The following is an 18,391-nucleotide window of genomic DNA, read 5'->3' on the forward strand; positions in this document are numbered from 1 at the left end:
GGCTTCAGCAAAAGCCTGCATTCGCTCCATAGGACGCATACACATTTCCCCTTCATTTTTGGAGGGGAAAAAGTGCGTCCTATAGAGCGAAAAGTACAGTAGTTTAGATTTCATAGATTGAAATAACAGGGAAGAAAGAAAGCACTGGTACAACTGATAACATTCACCAGTTAATCCTAAAGGTTAGTTCCAAGCTGTTCTCAGGTAAAAATATGGGAAGAGCCAATTGTGTAACCTTGCATGCAAAAGGGCCTGGGTTTGATCCATGACACTTCAACAATGGTTATCTTGTAGCAAGGCTAAGAAAAACCTCTAATTTAGGCCTTACAAAGCTGCTACTAGTCAGAATAGGCCACAATGTGTTTTCATAAGTGAAGGGGTGCTAACAGTGGCAGAAGGGTCATTCTTGGTAGTTCCTCCACCATCAGGGGCTTGGGTAGGAGTGGGCTGAGAGAGGGTATTCTCTGTGGCAGACCCCAAGTTGTGAAACTCCCTCATCACAGAGGTGCTTCTGGCACCTTCATTTTACAACTTGCTGCAGATTCTGAAGACACCTCTTTACCCTGGCTTTTGGCACTTGAGGTGTATATTTTTTAGCGCCTACCCTATTTTTGTGATTTTAAGTTGTTCTAAGTCATTTTTATGTTGCATTTTGGTCTTATAACCTACCCTGGGACCTTGGGAAAGGAGGACAGGTACATAATAATAGTAATAATTTCCAGTTTGATAGATCAAGTAGGGGTTGATGAGAAAGTCCTTTGCTAAGACTCTGGAGAGCTTGTGCTTATGTCCTAGATGTATAGGTAGTAGTCTCATCTTAAGGTTATGATACATAAATGATCTTAGGAAGGCTTATGCTGGTAAAATAAATTTGCAGCTTGCTATCCGTTGATGGGAAATGGTTGTTTTTGCAACCTGTGGCCTGAATTCAGGCATATGCAAGGTTTCAGAATCCTTCTGAGCCTTGAGATGGGTAGGAGTGATAGGAGGAAATTTATCTCTCAAGTAGTTAATGACTCAGCTTTGTCTGGTAACTGAGCAGCTAAAGCATTTTCAAGTCAACTTTGCAACAGGTTGCTTGGATGCTCTTAGGCATACACCCTGGTCTGATGGTAGATTAAACCACATAACATGGTGTGGGACAGAAGCTACTAGTCTAAACATTGTTCAGCTAAGTTGCTTCAGCTCCCAGATCAAGAACAGTTCTGAGCTCTTATTTAAAAATTGGTGTTAAGTTTCTAAGATGATCGGAATATATTTCATTTTCTACACAGAGTGCCTCATTCCTTGGAAAAGGGATAGGGTCCACTTCTGAATGCATATTGTAGACACAACCTTTCATAACCTCTAACGTCTCTTGGTTTTATCATGTATGCTAGCTATTATTACCAAAATACAGTGGAACCTTGTGTTACGGATGGGATCCATTCCGGAGGCCCATCTGTAACACAGAACTAACACAAGCTGAAGAGCCATGTCTGTGCACGTGCGCAGCGCGATTTAGCAGTTCTGCGCACGTGCGAGTGGTGAAACCCAGAAGTAACCCATTCCGGGTTGCCACGGGACGCAACACGAAAACATGTATCCTGAAGCGGACGCAACATGAGGTATGACTGTGTCACTTCAGTAGTTTTCCATGCATTCATGTCCCATAGCCTTTGTTCTAAACTTCTGAAAAGGAATAACCTTCCTTTGTTTAAACAATGCTATTGTTTTGGATATCTTTTGCATTCTTACTGTTAGAACATAGATTTCAAACTCTTGCATATTTAAAAATAAAAATTTGCTGCTCAGTCACATTTCATAGCTCTTCTGTAGGTTCAACTTCCCTCTAAAATGGAAATTTGCCCCAGAGTACGGCTTGAAATCTGTGTTCAAAGTTATATCACAAACTGGTACTCCTAAATACAACTGTTAGTTTCCTTCAAAAGAAGCTTAAGGAAAAATGCATAGCACGTGAAATGACCCCGGTGGCAATGCCTGCATTTCTAGCTTTAGTTCAGATTGTGCCTTGTGAGGCCTTGAGGTCCTTTTAAGATGTAGACCAAGGACATCACTCTGTTCATGCATAGTACTTAATCTAGGACTTTGGCCTTCAATAAGTGGATCTTTCACAATGTTGCTTATACTTCCTTCACAGGACTAGCAAGGATTTTGTCTTACTGTCAGGGGTTCAGGAGCAGAGGCAAGGGCAAGGGAGGAAACAGAGAGCGAGGGGGAGGAGGCAGAAGAAAAGATGAGTGATGACGACGACCCGAGATCTCCGAGTCTTTCCAGTGAATCAGAAGATTCACAGAAAGGAGCACCAGTGGCCAGGGCAAGGGGGGAGCCTAGGGGGACACCCCAGGAAGATAGAGCCAGAGGGGACTCAGAGGGGAGCAGTTGGAAATCGGGACCAGCGTCACCGCCAGAGAGCAGGGAAGAGGAAGGGCGCCAGGGGTCAAGCGCTGGCAGCTCACAACAGGGGGGAGGGCACGAGTCAGGAGTGGCCACACCTCCATCGGGGAGCGAAGAAACGGTCAGACGGAAGGTGGAAGGTTGGGCGCGCGCACCAAGTTCAAATGCACAGGAAGGTGGCGCAGTAGGCAGCCCGGAAAGGGAGCCAGGTCCTAAAGCCCGCCGAAAGGAGGGAGAAGAGTCAGGGGGGTCAGCGTCAGCGTCAGAGGAATCCCGGAAGGAAGAGACCCCGGGGGGCAGAGGGACCCAGAGAAGAACAGTCAGGCGGAAAAGGTGGAGCAAGGCTAGGATATTAAGTTGGTGTACAAAGGGCGGAGACTCAGATGGAGCTTCGCCGACCTAACCATGAGACGTAGAGTTGCACGCAGCAGCTTGAGAATGGAAACTGTAACTCAATAAAGACTTTTATTTAATGATCGCTGGCTAGCGTGATCCTCTGTGAGCTAGGATCTGGAAGCAGCTCTGACACTTACGTTTCCCGTTATTTTATATATGATTTTTTTAAAAAGTGACTGCCCTGTTAAGACCCTAGCTTTAAGGAGAAAGGAACTTGTTCAGCTGCAGTTGCTGAGCTTGATTGGATAGAAATCCACATTTGAGATTCTTCCATCCATGCATACTCTTTGAATACCTGTCCTTCAGCTAATAATACAAACAAGTTCTGACTTGGCTTAGTTCTGGTAACCTTGGCTTACTGCTTGTGATTTGTTTTGGGGAGACTCAGGAAGCCAAGACTGGTTCCCATGTAACACTAAGCCAAACAGAGTAAAGGTAGAAAATTCTTCAGTATGCTCCAACAAACTGTTTGTGGTAAGTCATGGTTTACTGTGATATGCAAATTAGCCCAGAGACTTCAGATGGATTCTGATGCATGCTTCAATAAGTTTTCTTTATTTAAAAAGGCTTTGCAATTCAGGGCGGAAGAAAATCTTGAAATTTGTTATCTATTTTATGGTTCAAGTATTGGAATACAAGTCCACCACCATACAATGTGGACCTTTCCCCCAATCTTTTTTTTAAAGAGGGGCATAGCCGGGCAAGGTTATTGCATATAATGTGATGTTGTTGTTAACCACATAAATACATGCAATACAGGAGGTATTGTATCTGATAGAGAATAAAGACAATTTGTGTTTTCCCTTGAATGCATCATTTGGTCAAGAGGAGGAAGAATGTGCAGCTTCGTTTCATTTTCTGAAGCACAGTCCTCGTAAAGAAACTAGAATTGTCTTTGTTTCAGCTGTCTTTTTCTCTCTTTAGGCTTAAGAAAATCAACAAAAAAGCGCAGTGAATCACCACCTGCGGAGCTCCCCAGTTTAAGGCGGAGCACACGGCAAAAGACCACGGGCTCCTGTGCTAGTACCAGGTATTTTCGAACTTTAAAAATTACATGTATGTTAAGGTTGTGAAGATGAATTTGTGTTTGAGGGAATCTCCCCGAAGAGTTTAGAAAGCACATTCTTATTGACAACCTATATTTGTGTCGTGGTGGCTACAGGATAATATGCAATAAACCACCCAAGAGACAGGATAATTTAATACAGGGGCCCAATTTCTCAGCGCTGAAATGGACACTACAAAATAACCTAACTTGTTACAAGAGAAGAATGGCCCAATTCAGATAATCTAATTACAGTGCTGTTAACTACAGTGGTGCCTCGCAAGACGAAATTAATTCGTTCTGCGAGATTTTTTGTCTTGCGAATTTTTCGTCTTGCGAAGCACGGTTTCCCATAGGGTATTAACGGCTTTAAGAAAAAGGAAACAAACTTGCAAGACGTTTTCGTTTTTCGTCTTGCGAAGCAAGCCCATAGGGAACTTCGTCTTGCGAAACGACTCAAAAAACGAAAAACTCTTTCGTCTTGCGCGTTTTTCGTCTTGCGAGGCATTCGTCTTGCGAGGTACCACTGTAGCCTGGTGTGAGGTCTTGAAGATGTGTTATTACGCACCAGCTGTTTTGAACAATACAGAAATTCTGTTTTTCAATAGAAATTAGGAAAATAGAAGGAAATTTCTTTGTAGGCATATCTGAACAAGTAGTTATTGAAGTCAGCGAAGCATGGATGTGATAATGTTGATAATGCATCTCTTTTTCTCAACATGCCTCTCATCTGCTTCATCTGCAGATGTGACTGTTTGAACTTCCCTTTTAAAAACTTTTTGCATATAGTTTAACTGTTCTGTTATGACTCCATGTCTGCATGGTTTAATTTTGAGTGCTGATAGTACCAGCACTGTAGACCACATAGCGTAATCTCGATGGCTTCTGATGATAATTCTGTTTTCAGTCGGCGAGGCTCTGGCCTGGGCAAAAGAGGAGCAGCTGAAGCTCGCCGACAGGAGAAAATGGCTGATCCTGATAACAACCAGGATGGCGTTAATTCTTCAGCTGCACGAGCTGATGAGGCTCCACAAGGAGCAGCAGGTATGGCTAACTAGTGTCACTCAACACTGGCACAGAAAAAGCAGTTAATGTCCATAAATTGTTTGTATTTGCTCTGCCTAGAAATGTCCATACTAGTACACTTAAGTAGCTGAGGTTACATGCTTTATTCAGTGCTCCGTTTTGGCCAGATTTAAAAAAGGAGAAAATGCTCAAAGGGTCTTTGGACTTGAGTTACTTGAAATGTTTCCGCTTTGTGATCTGTTATACTCCATTTGAGACTTTGGAAGACAGTTTATAATATAGCATAGAGGCTTGTTCAAAGAGGACCATTTAGCATTCCCAAACCATGTACCTAAAGTAGTTCTTTAGCTTCAAAGCATATTCTGCCAACAGTTTCCTCTTAAGAACTTCTGGATGGGACTGCTATTTCTATTTTTTCTTGCACCAGCTACACTTAGTGATACCTATGTTTCTATTCAAGTCAGTTGAAGATAAATTTAGATCTCACCTTCTAAAAATATGTAGTCTCTTACTGAGTTTTCAAGTTTGGCTGAGATTCTTGTTAAAACAAGGAATCCTAGCTAGTATTAACTGTGGTTTAATGTTGATGTTTTCCTTTAAATATATTTGTCAAGGGACAGTGAGGGCAGGGTGTGTGTATGTGACTCCTGATACCTCTCCTGTGGTTAAAAAGGAGTGAGCCTTCATTTGCCTTGGCTCCTGTCCAATATACCATGTGCTTAATAGGATCATAGATCTACTGACTTCATTTTGGTAAGAAGTGTTGCTGAATATAAGTAAAGCCATTTTCTCACTGGCTGTTTTTGCATGTTTTAATTTGCTTAGTTTTGTTTATACTTCTATTAACAGGTAATAGAAGCATCTTAACACCCTTCACTTTTCATTGTTATGGGCAGACATATGCACTCTTTCTAGGGAGTAAATCCCCCTGAAATCTATGGAATTTAGTTCTGAGTAAACATGCATCGATTTTTGTTGTTAGCAACTTACCTTGCAAGCAAGCAAACTAATAGTACCCTGAACAAACGTTTGTCTGTTCCACAAGTCTGTGGGAAGTGTTTCCTCTGCCTCTTTAACCTCTGTGGTTTTGTGAAAGCTACAAAGCTGCTACACTAGTTTAATCCTACAAACTGTATTAGTGCATATCTGCTTGGCAGCCTTGTTGCAGGGTGCAAAGCACACCAAGTTCTGATTATAGCTCATAATTCTGAATATTCCTGTCAGTTTTCTGTTTAAGCAAATATGTTTGAACTGTTATTGTTTTATATGGTATAATGCCATTGCCCTCTGTTTTAAATTGCTTATTTACTAAAGAAAAAGAAGCCCCAAAGTTTCAACCATATTGCATGGCTGAAAGTTTAAACTGACCTTGTGTGTTCAAGTGCAGTCATTCCATACTATGTGGGTCAAGACTAAAAATAAACCTGCTTTTTTTGTATGCCCATTCCTATTCCTACTGGAGTCATTAAAGGTTTTCTTTGACTACTTTGGAAGGAGGATTTCAGGAAGAGTTAACAAGTATGTATACTGTGTGACTTATTAATATAGTGCCACTAATTTTTTCCCCTCCTGTAGCTTCTAGTTCTGTTGCTGGGGCTGTGGGCATGACTACCTCTGGTGAAAGTGAATCGGATGATTCTGAGATGGGGAGATTGCAAGGTACAAACTAAGAGGCTTATGTTACACTCATGACTACAGTAAATAAATATTAACACAGCTTTTAGATTTGTTCTAAAATGTTAAGGATTTTTAATGCTGCACTTTTATATTCTTTGGGAAGGAAATGTAGATCAGTCAGCATTAATTTCCCAGGACTTGTATGTCTTTTTTCACTCCTTCTACTCCAGTTTCTACTCTGATTATTGATGGCATATCACTTAAGTGAAATCTTCATGGTTAAAATAAAAAAAAATAAAACTTTTGAGGTGAGAAGGTTAGAAATGGCATTGGGTGATATCCAGCTAAATTGTTCTTTTGAGTAGACAGAATTAAGTTAGAATAGATTGATGGAAATAAATGTACATAGATTACAGTGGGTCTGCTTATCACTGGATATTGCCCATTCTGATTTCTGGAACTGCATTTGCCGTCATACACTGTAAAGTCAAAGTTTCATTATTGGAAGGAAAAGCTTTTATGGTGATTAGAAACTGTTTTATCTTTTTGTTTGTTCTAGCGCTGCATCCTCTAAAAACTGGCTTCGTTACCTTCTAGGTGGTAGTTGGCAGTCCTTGCTCTTAATTTTTTTTCTTTTTAGAAGAGCAAAGAGGATTCAACTGCTTATTGTCCTTAATAGAAACCTTTAGCTGTCTTAAGTAGTACCATTAGTAGGTATTGGAACTTTCATTTTCAATCAGAATAAATAGGTTATCTAAGTTTTCGTTGTTTTAAGTAGGTGTTCAAGTGGGGTGTATGCTAGTAATTATTTTAAACTCGTACTGCTTTCAAGGCTTGGGGCCCTTGACTAGGTAAATGCATGTAAAATATTGCTTCTAAGTTAGCAGTTCTAGCTCAGCCCATATTAAAATTCTTCACTGCACTCAGATCTTGATTAGAATTGGCTCACTATTGTTATGGTGTAGGGTTTAATCATCCTAATAATCTGTGCTACAACACTGAAAGTCTGTGATGTGAATTATAAATTACGGTGCTGTGCATGAGTTTCAAATAAGTTATATGTATATTTTTGTCTCTAGCTCTGTTGGAAGCTAGAGGTCTTCCTCCACATCTGTTTGGTCCTCTTGGTCCTCGAATGTCGCAACTTTTTCATCGGACAATTGGAAGTGGAGCTAGTAAGTAAGCTGCTTCATCCAGGAAGTTTCTGGAATTACTACTCTCGGGAAGTTTGTCCCTCCTCAGCCTTATAGCTTCTTGAAGGACTACTTCTAAGACTAAATTCTCAGAATACTTAGATCTTGTACTGTAACTTTTATTAACAAGTAAAAAAACAAAAACATCCTATTAACTGGCTTTTGTCAAACCTCCACATTTGTGGATTTCTTCATAATCACTTGAATTATATTTATTGCAGCCGAAAGGAAACATATTTAAAGCAACCTGTTTAAACAACTACTTCTTTCTAGACTTGAATCACAGGGTTTGGATGATCCTTTCTCTGTCTCTTAAGCCAAGTTAAATCTGGGGTTTTTGTCTACATGCACAGCACTTTCACCATGATTCAACCATTAATCCTTTTCCAGCTTCACAATGTGACTTAGGATTTTGACTTGTTCCATATGTGGTGGGCATCATTTTATGATTTGGACAAAGGGGGAAACTTTAGTGCAGTAAAAACAAGATTGACCTTTAACATTCCTGCCAAATAATGTTTTATCATCCCAAGTAGTTGGATTGAAAAGTAATAACCACTGCTTACGAGGGGTCCAAAGGACACACACCCTGCCCCATCTCCAAATTAGCTTTTGGGTAACATTTTGGCTGCTACTGGCATGGGGGCACCATGCTTGACCGTGTCTTGTGCTCAAACTAAGCACTGAGATGGACACAACGCTGTAATGTCATTGTATGATTTAGAGTGGCTGAAAACCTATTAGGACACACAGACACACACACACCTGATACTTTGTTCATTCTGCATACATTGGCTATGGTTGGCATGGGATGGTGTATTGCACATGATTATTTCTCTGGATTGGATGCCAGTTCTGTGCCATCTTACATGGAAGCTTGTCTTTGATTGTACAAGGCTTTTTTTAGGTATATGATTTGTGGTGGCTCAGAGCTTGGGGTGTACACCCCCAGTTCTTCATTTCTAAACACTTTGGCTATTATTGGAATTGGAGTGCCACGCTTGACACTTTCTTGTGCCAGAAAGAATCATTGGGATGTACCTAATTCAGTACTGTCTTCTAGCAAACACTTTTCCTGGAGTTGTGGGTGGGTGATTGGAGACATGGGTGCACATTCCCAATTTCACTGGCTATTGTTGACTAAGGGGTGCCATGTTTGACAGTGTCCAAGACTCACTTCCTATTTGGTTGGACCATGGCCCCTTCTAAGGAATCTGAACAACCACATGGACCCACAGGGAGGGCCTGCAATGCTAGGAACAGTTGTCCCCATCTGTCCTGTAGTAAGGTCAGCCTGACAGCTGGGAATGAAAAGTACCCATCTTCAACCTTTAGTATGTTGTTTTTTTATGCTTATCTGGTTGTTCTCTCAAATAATTGCTTTTGCAGGAATCCTAAAGTTTAAATGTGTTTTTCACTATTTTTATTGTACTTGATGGTTAATTAGAGGCTTTCTGGTTTAATAGTGGTTCACAGTGCAGTGGTTCACAGTTAAATCCCCATTTAATAAACCAACATTGTCCAAACACAGCCTCTGCATAGGTAATCAAATATTTCTACAGTGATTCAGTCCATTGACCAAAGTGGTTTACATTTTCTAAGCTTTCCTAAATTAGGAAGATGTATCTACTTACCTTGCTGTTATAAGTTTCATCAGTAGCTCTGTATTTTAAGTAAATGATGCATATGTTAACAGAAGCACTAGCCTATGACATATCCAGACTTAGATGTACGCCCAGTCTATTGACACTGTGAAACTTTGACTGGTGAGATGCAGTTCAGAAACACATTGTTCTCTAATCTCTCATGATTGATTAAAACTGCATATTTTGACTAAAGGTTTTTTGTTGTTGGTACTTCACTGTGGAGGGTGTACCATGAAGAAGAAAAGTTTTTGAATGTTTAAAACAGAATTGGGATCCTCTCAAAGTTTTGCCAGTGTAATTATTCCAGTATAATGACACAACAGTACAGCATAACAGCCTAATTCTCTACAGTTAGGCAATTCTCTACAGTTGGCATAGGAAGATAATATACAATTCAGCTTAATGTCCTCTGGGGAGGCATCTGTCATTTGGCATCAGTTCATCACTAGAAAGCCTGAAGTACAGAAAGCTACAAGTGCAGTATTAGCAGGAGTGAGAAGTGGCTTAACTGTGTGTGTCTCAATTGCAGGTGAATTTGGAACTTAATTTTGAATAGTGATTCAGAACTATGTGCCCATAGATCTACCAGGGTTTGTTCAGGTTGAGAACTCTGCTAGCTAAAAAAATGATCTTAAATTGTCTTTCTATTTCTGTTCCTATCTTATCAGGATGGATTCAGTTTGCACTATCTCTTGAATATTATAGTGCATTTCGGTAGCTTAAAGCACATACTGTTGGTTTATTTGGTAGCTGTAATCTAATAACATTTAAATATCAACAAAGATGCATATAAATGCAGCATTACTGACTTCCTGCTTTCATATTTATGATAGGCAGCTAATGAAAATGCCCTGTCTCTCCTAATCAACTATGATAATATATTGTGGAAGTGGAAGATTTAAGCTTTCAAAACCCCCAATTTTTCTAGGTTCTAAAGCTCAGCAACTTCTACAGGGGCTCCAGGCTACTGATGAAAGCCAGCAATTACAGTCTGTGATTGAAATGTGTCAGTTGTTGGTCATGGGGAATGAAGAAACTTTGGGAGGATTTCCAGTCAAGAGTGTTGTGCCAGCTCTGGTAAGGACCAGTCTTCACTCATTCATTTGAACATGTAATGTATTATCCACTGTGTTTTCATGAAGAAGTAAATGCTTCAATAACTGCATTCTCTCTAAATGTTTTAGAGCAGTATGTTTCACCAATGGCCTTGGCAAAAAGTGACATTTTTAAAGAAACAGCAAATTACTGATTGTGTTTCAGACAACTAGGGAATAAATGTGCATCTTGTCTAGCCATTCTGAGATCCAGTGTAGGGGGTAGGGGTTTGTATTTGAACTTGGATAGACATGGGTTCAAATTTTTGCTCAGGCATGAATCTGTGTGGGTGGTCTTGAGCAAGTCTCTCTCAGCCTAACCTATCTCATAAGGCAGGCATAGGCAAACTCCAGCCCTCCAGATGTTTGGGACTACATTTCCAAGCATCCCTGCCCACTGGTCCTGTTAGCTAGGAATGATGGGAATTGTAGATTCAGCACACTTATAAATTACTAGAATTTAGAGAAATTGTTCTTGCAAGCTGACTCATCCTTTCGTATTGTTTGCAGATAACATTGCTGCAGATGGAGCACAATTTTGACATTGTAAGTATTTCATGCACACTTTGTTAAATGCAGCTTCAGGTAAATCTCAAAGCAGGCTTTGCTAGTTTGCACATTCTAGATAGCATTGTTAGATCAATGGCTGCTGGTCATGGTGGCTATATGCTAGGTCCAGTACAAGAGGCAGAATGTCTCGTGATAACCACTTCCTAGGGAACAACAGTAGGGAAGACCTATTACTTTTTATGCTCTACTTTTGTAGGCTTCTTACACGCATCTGGTTGGTCATGGTGGGAAACAAAATTCTAGACTAGATAGGTTTTGAACTGCTCTAGCAGGGCTCTTATGTTCTTATATCTTTTAATAGATGAATCATGCTTGTCGAGCCTTAACCTATATGATGGAAGCACTTCCCAGATCATCTGCTGTTGTAGTAGATGCAATTCCTGTTTTTTTGGAAAAGGTAATACTGTTAACTAACTTTATGAACTTAACATTTGTTGTAACATAATGTCTTATGAAGCAGTACAAAGAGTAATTTTTCTCAACCTGGTATAAAGTTTTAAGATGGACTCCAACACCTGAAAAAAAAAGAGGATTTACTTGTTTCTTTTAGCTGCTTTTAGTTCCCTAACATTTCTAGCCGTCTGATTGTATTTATGAACAAATATGATAGCATAGCAGGTATGTATATATGTTATACGTGAGTGATGTATGACCTTCGGATATTGTTCCTGGAATCTAGTGCCAGTTCTAATATCATTCTAGAGATGAGAGGCCTAGCTTTGTATTGTTTATGCATGTTCTGGGGCCAGTAAATCCTATTGGCAGCACTGGTGTCTCCTGTCCCTGGGGTCTCAAAAGTCCATGATTATGGGACTTGTTCTCTCCCCTGCCCCAGTTGCTGGTTGGCTGCCACACCCTGCTGGCAGCTCTTACCTTTGCATAAAATTTGCCAGTAGAAACTAAAAGAACTGGGACTTGTAGTTCTTGACAGAGCATGTAATGTAGCGTGGTACATTGTCACTTAAAACAAAGTCCACACACACACACACACACACACACACTATCACTCACTCACTCACTCACTCACTCTTCTACGGGGCCTTGGGCCAGAAGCACCTCACTGTTTAGGACATTGCTTCTGTTCATGTTTCTGGTTGGCTCTAGCAATATCTGGACACTGTATAGAGAACATAGGTTTCTTCTTGGTAACAGGCTTGCAAGCCTGGACTAACGGGCCTGGGTAAAGTGTTTGCTTCTGTCCTACCCACAGCCCTGTAAGCTGAATACATCAAAGCCAGAAGTTATGGCTGAGTTTACAGAACATTCATTTGAGTAGTCAAATGTATTTGGCAAAGTGTAAACTTAAAGACTCTGCCAGTTCCAGTAATCCTGAATTTTCTGTTCAGTCTGTTCTGGAGGATTCAAGAACACTGTAAATTTCAGTGCTGTGGTTGAGTTAAATCAGATATAATAATAATAATATAAAAAATTAAATAATGATAGGTAGTAGTATGGGGTAAAATGTTACAATTTGGAAATGGTTTGTATAATACTGTACACAAATACTGGACAATCCCATTTTCTTTCCATGTGATTAAGTAAGGAATCAGAATGAAGCACACCAATGTTGTATAAAATAAATATATATCTATAGTATAGGGTACATAACAAGAGCAATTTAATGACTGTTACATAATGCTTAAGCTTTTGAGTGAATATAAAGTTTTATTATAAAGTGTGCATGTTTAAAGGTAATGGAAACTATTAAAGTATGGTTCAAAATTTGAGCATTGGGAAATGATTGACAGCATAGATCAATTTCTAATCTTGTTTCATATCACTTTAAAAACTAAATAAATTGCTTTTATTTGTTCTAGCTGCAAGTTATTCAGTGTATTGATGTGGCAGAGCAGGCACTCACTGCCTTGGAGATGTTATCACGCAGACATAGTAAAGCTATTCTGCAGGCAGTAAGTATTTCTTCTGATTAAAAAAAAGGGGCTATTTTTAATCTTGATTGTTACCAGAGTTTTAAAGAGCACTTGCTCCAAGAAACTTATGTATCTCTCCTGATGATCTAAAGTCCTCTCTTTGCTTGAACTGGTTTTGTGTGTTTTGTATTATAGGGAGGCTTAGCAGACTGTCTGCTGTATCTGGAATTTTTCAGCATAAATGCCCAGAGGAATGCACTAGCTATTGCTGCCAACTGCTGCCAGAGCATCACTCCTGATGAGTTTCACTTTGTTGCAGATTCTCTGCCATTGCTTACACAAAGACTAACCCACCAGGTCAGAAACTGTCTGGGTCAGCTATCTTCTAATTGTTCTGATATGTGAATCTTAGATTGATCTACATGTGCTGTGGAGAAATTTCACCGGACCTTAATGGTAGTACAGCCCCCTAAAGGAGATAATTTTGGCTATGGAAATATATTGATATTAAGAAGTTTGTCCCAGTTCTTGGGTTGTGATTCTTGGTTGTGTATTAGCTTGACTAGGTCCTTTTTTATGCTTTCTCAGTTAACTCTGCCGAACACTGTAATAGGACAATTCCAGGATTGCAATTCTTGATGTACCTGCATGCCAAATCTTGTGTATTGAAATGTAATACTTGTTTTCAATTTCTTAGGACAAAAAGTCAGTAGAAAGCACTTGCCTCTGTTTTGCACGTCTAGTGGACAACTTCCAACATGAGGAGGTAGCATCTATTTTCTGTCTTCAGCATAATGTTGAAAAAAGGTTTTGACCAAATGATACTTAAAACCCTCTTTCTTTCCTTTGAAGAATCTCCTCCAGCAAGTTGCCTCTAAGGATTTGCTCACAAATATTCAGCAGCTCCTAGTAGTGACTCCTCCAATTCTGAGCTCAGGGATGTTCATCATGGTGGTGCGCATGTTTTCCCTTATGTGCTCCAACTGTCCTACACTAGCAGTTCAACTTATGAAGCAAAGTAAGTGCATGTGTAGGCTCTTAGTATTCTGTTTACTAGATGTTATAGTGTCTGTAGGACTGGCAAGTGAAATGATAGCAAATAGTTAAATGCCTGCTGCAGCAGCTTCATTAACATATAGCACTCTCTCCATTTTTCTCCAAGAAAATGTCATTCCACAGGGCAACCAAAGCTGTTTCATTGCAAAATCTAGGCATGAAAGCTGAGTGAGATGAATTGAGAACACAAAATTGAGTAAAGCTTTTCCCTTGAATAGCAACTTCCATTGGGTAATTTCTAGTAATTCTACAAAACTCAAAAGATAGCAAGCTACTGGATCTTTAAAAAATAGATAAATAGTGATAGTGGGATCCTGCAATGAGCAGCTTCTGTTCTGCTTGTACAGCAAATATTTCTCAGATTTTCATTTCAGCTCTAACTTTTTAGTAACAAAACATGTTTTCAAGTCTGCAACGTGACAACATACATTTGTAGTTGAAGGCTTAAACAAGATAGCTGAACCAGAATTTCAGAATTTTGGTTCACATGTTGTTTCTAATGAGAAAAATGTCTCTATCTTGTCATTTAGTAAAATTACACATTGCTTTCCAAACCTGGTGCTTGTGACTATCCTTGGTGTACTCATGACACAGTAAACTGAGATGCATCACTTAGAAGTGTGTGTGTGTTCACCATATGAAAAGGGCAAAACAAGCACATGGAGACAAAGAAGCATGCTTAGAGAAATGTGGAGCTCTGGCACAGATCAGCAGCAGATGGCGTGGTCAGGAGGTGGCATTTACGACTGCCTAGTAGCAGAGTTGTGGTTGCTTGCGTGGATGGAGAATGGGAGGGGCAAAGCAGGAGGGAGGTTGCTGCTGTGTGAACACACTGGTAGAGCTGCTTCTGTTGGTGCATTGGCACAATGCCAACCTCCCTCATGGTAAGCAGCAGTAACTCTCCTGCCCAAAGATGGGCAGGTGCGCTCGCCTCCCCTCCCCATCTCATACTGATTTAGATGCAACTCTGTCTTGACAGTAGATCTGACAGATTTCACACTGTACAGAACTGTATTTTCTATACTATTTGCAATCCTAGTTAACAGTGGGGTGGGGAGAGGGAATGAGCTGTAGGCTCCAATTACAGCCAATCAATTCCTTTGTTCTAATTAACGCACTGGTTTCTCTTTCCCTCACCCTAACAAATGCCTGTAATGTTCACTAGGGACCCTGGCCTCCTGGTGACCCCCAAAGTCGTTGCTAAGGACCCAATATCAGTTTTATTTTGTGTAAAGTTGCCAGCATCAACCTATAGTATAAAGAGTCAGAAGATTTTTCCATTTTTCCCCCAGGGTGAAATATACCTCCCCAGGCACACACACTTGAAGGCTTATGCTTTAGAGAGGATCATGTGTGCAGTATGGTTTTGGGTTGCTTTCAGTTACTGTTACTGTGTACACTTAATTCTTGCAGTAGAAATACACACTAAGTGCATTCTTCTTGGGATTGCTCCATTCTGAGAGCATTCTTTAATGCTTACTACAGACATGGCAGAGTAACATTGTGATTGATTGTTTATGCTTAAAGATATTGCAGAAACTCTTCACTTTCTTCTTTGTGGAGCCTCCAATGGAAGTTGTCAGGAACAAATTGACCTTGTTCCAAGAAGCCCTCAAGAACTGTATGAGCTTACATCACTTATCTGGTAAGGCTCTTTTTTTGGGGGGGGGTGAGTTTTTCTTTCAGGAATGAGATCCCATTTCATAATACACTGGCATGAAGTCTAGCATTACACAAATATCTGCTGTTAATTTTGTTTGTTTGTTTTTGCTCTTTTCAGTGAATTGATGCCTTGCTTACCGAAAGAAGGAATTTTTGCTGTTGACACCATGCTAAAGAAAGGAAACGCACAGAACACAGATGGTGCAATATGGCAATGGCGAGATGACAGAGGTCTTTGGCATCCCTATAACAGAATTGATAGCCGGATAATTGAGGTAGTAACCCACACACCCCTGTATAAGAAAAGACATTGCTTACTGTTCACTCTTGTAAATGTATACATTGGTTAACAATTATTAATCAAATTTTAGCTATGAAATGGAAATCATCTCCTCAGGCTAGGTTAATTTTGAAGCTTATGTATAGTCATTTTCATGAAATGGTGGATATTTTTGTCCGACTTAGCTGAATATATCCATTAAAATAGTTTCCTTGCTGATACTGTATAGTACAGGGTGAAAACTTTGGAATGTTAATTTTAAACTTGTAGTCCACAAAAAATAAATTTAAGCAAGTGCTTAGGGTAGCTTGCAATATGAAATCAGGACAATTAAACCATAAAGCAGGCAAAAAACAATTTTTAAAACCTTATTTGTGGCATGGCCCATATGTGAGGCTGTTACCAACGCTTTCATTTTGTGCCCATTTTATCCCTCAGCAGCGGGGAACACGGTATCTTCATTTATGTAAACTCAAAACTCATACAGAGTTTAAACTTACATATTTGTCTTCAGGCAGCTCATCAGGTTGGTGAAGATGAAATAAGTCTGTCTACGCTGGGGCGTGTTTATACAATTGACTTTAATTCTATGCAGCAGATCAATGAGGATACTGGAACAGCACGTGCCATTCAGAGAAAACCTAACCCTCTAGCCAATACCAACACTAGTAAGTACTATTTTAAAAATAGTTCCCACATTTTGCTTTTGTAATTAAGGCATGTCTCCTATATAAAGTTTGGTGTCGTTCAGATACCTATCATAAGGAACGAGATCCTATTTAGGGCCACATGCTTTCTAATATGTAAAGATGAGAATTTCCACTCTGCCCCTTTTAGAGTGTGAAAATTAGGTAAATGAATTTAAATTCAGATTCTCGTTGATTTCTCTGCACCTTTCAATACCATCAATAATGGTATTCCTTTGAAGTGACTTTGTGGGTTGTTGGTGGGAGGTACTGTTTTGCAGTGGTTCCACTTCTTCCCGCAAGCCTGCTACCAGACAGTAGCAATGGGCAATTTTTGTTGCACCCTGTGGGATCTATACTGTCCCTCCTGCTATATGAAGCTGCAGGGAACTGTCACCAGGGGATTTTGAGGAGGACACCTAGCTTTCTCTCCCCATAGCATCTGAATCAGGAGAGGCTATGCCAGTGCTGGACTGGTGCTGGATAAAGGTCAATAAACTTAAATTTGAATGCTAATAAAATGGAGCCCACAGTGGGTTGGTGCTCATGCATTGGTTTCTACAAGATTGGATTGACGAAATGCACTCTTTGTGGGTTTTCCCTTGGGCTTGATCCAGAAGCTGCAGTTAGCGCAGAATGCTGCAGCATGACTGCTGACAGGAGTGAGTCCTTGTCAACATATAGCACCTCTGCTCAGAGATCTGTACTGGCTGTCGATTTGCTTGCTGGATCAAGTTCAAGCTGTTACTGTTATCATAATAAAGCCCTTAACAACTTGGGACTGGTTTACTTACGAGAAGGCCTTGCCCTACTGTGCCCACTCAACCATTTCAGTCTGTGGAATTGGCACTACTACAGGTGCCAAATAATATCTGTTCTGCATTTGTAAGAACTTGATCATTTGGTGTGGTAGCATGTGCACTTCAGAACTCCTTGCCTATTGAGATCAAAGCAGGCTGCTTCACTGTACTCTTTTCAGTGCCTGCTAAAAACTTCCTTGTTTAGACAAGCCTACCCAGCTGTTTTTAAACATGGTAGTGATTTTTTTTCTTGGTTGTATTGTTTCATCTTTTTGTAAACCACTTTGAGGTTTCTTTACAACTAAGTGCAGTGTATAAATTTTATGAAATAAATAAATAATACTTCCTGGTACATTTTTTTTTTTGTAAATTTTATGCTAGTATGTTACCTTGAGGGGTTTAGGCTGGATAAAATTAAACAACGTACCATTCCTTGATATTTAATGGTCAAGTTATTTTCCTGTAGGTGGACATCCAGAATCAAAGAAGGATGATGCTCGAGCACAGTTAATGAAAGAAGACCCAGAACTGGCTAAATCTTTCATTAAAACCTTATTTGGTGTTCTCTATGAAGTGTACAGTTCTTCAGCTGGACCTGCAGTAAGACACAAGTGCCTTAGAGCAATTCTTAGGATAATTTATTTTGCTGATGCTGAACTTCTGAAGGATGTGCTGAAAAATCATGCAGTATCAAGGTAATTGTTATGCGCACTTTGATGCAAAACCTATTCTGAATGATATTGTGATGAGTCAGATTCTTAACCTAGCAGTTCATTTGACTAAAACAAGAGTCTCAAAATGCAAACTGCCTCTTAAGATATCTGGTTACCACTTGAGGCTTCTGTGTTTAGCTGTGATTGCCATTGTGTTCTCTAAGAAATGAAAGGCACAGCGTTTTTAATTAATGAATATCCATTGTTCATTAACTATAACTGCTTTCTAAATTGCGTATATGCAATGGATGTGTGCGCCTTGTTTTTTTTTTTTACGGTGACAAAATCCCAAAATGCTCATTATATGGCAATTGGTCTTCAAATGAGCTATTGACTGAT

At 39.9% G+C, this 18,391-nt stretch overlaps 1 protein-coding gene across 5 annotated transcripts in view; it reads left to right on the forward strand.

Annotated features, from left to right (window-relative positions):
* Nucleotides 1–18,391, forward strand: part of TRIP12 (thyroid hormone receptor interactor 12) — a 69,907-nt gene that overhangs the window by 27,769 nt on the left and 23,747 nt on the right. For 2 of the 5 annotated variants that reach the window (XM_081006845.1, XM_081006846.1), the window contains exons 5-19: nucleotides 3,718–3,823; nucleotides 4,746–4,882; nucleotides 6,440–6,523; nucleotides 7,561–7,656; nucleotides 10,249–10,397; nucleotides 10,925–10,960; nucleotides 11,286–11,381; nucleotides 12,802–12,894; nucleotides 13,051–13,212; nucleotides 13,553–13,621; nucleotides 13,708–13,873; nucleotides 15,439–15,556; nucleotides 15,692–15,848; nucleotides 16,368–16,521; nucleotides 17,806–18,034. In XM_081006845.1, coding sequence (XP_080862971.1) covers nucleotides 3,718–3,823; nucleotides 4,746–4,882; nucleotides 6,440–6,523; nucleotides 7,561–7,656; nucleotides 10,249–10,397; nucleotides 10,925–10,960; nucleotides 11,286–11,381; nucleotides 12,802–12,894; nucleotides 13,051–13,212; nucleotides 13,553–13,621; nucleotides 13,708–13,873; nucleotides 15,439–15,556; nucleotides 15,692–15,848; nucleotides 16,368–16,521; nucleotides 17,806–18,034 — 1,852 coding nt within the window. Of the gene's footprint in view, nucleotides 1–3,717; nucleotides 3,824–4,745; nucleotides 4,883–6,439; nucleotides 6,524–7,560; nucleotides 7,657–10,248; nucleotides 10,398–10,924; nucleotides 10,961–11,285; nucleotides 11,390–12,801; nucleotides 12,895–13,050; nucleotides 13,213–13,552; nucleotides 13,622–13,707; nucleotides 13,874–15,438; nucleotides 15,557–15,691; nucleotides 15,849–16,367; nucleotides 16,522–17,805; nucleotides 18,035–18,391 lie in introns of those variants that run through there. The other 3 variants (XM_081006847.1, XM_081006848.1, XR_013986733.1) reach the window with 2 other exon arrangements.

Source organism: Podarcis pityusensis, assembly GCF_964106645.2.
Source record: "Podarcis pityusensis genome assembly, chromosome: 5".
NCBI classification, from domain to species: Eukaryota; Metazoa; Chordata; class Lepidosauria; order Squamata; family Lacertidae; genus Podarcis; species Podarcis pityusensis.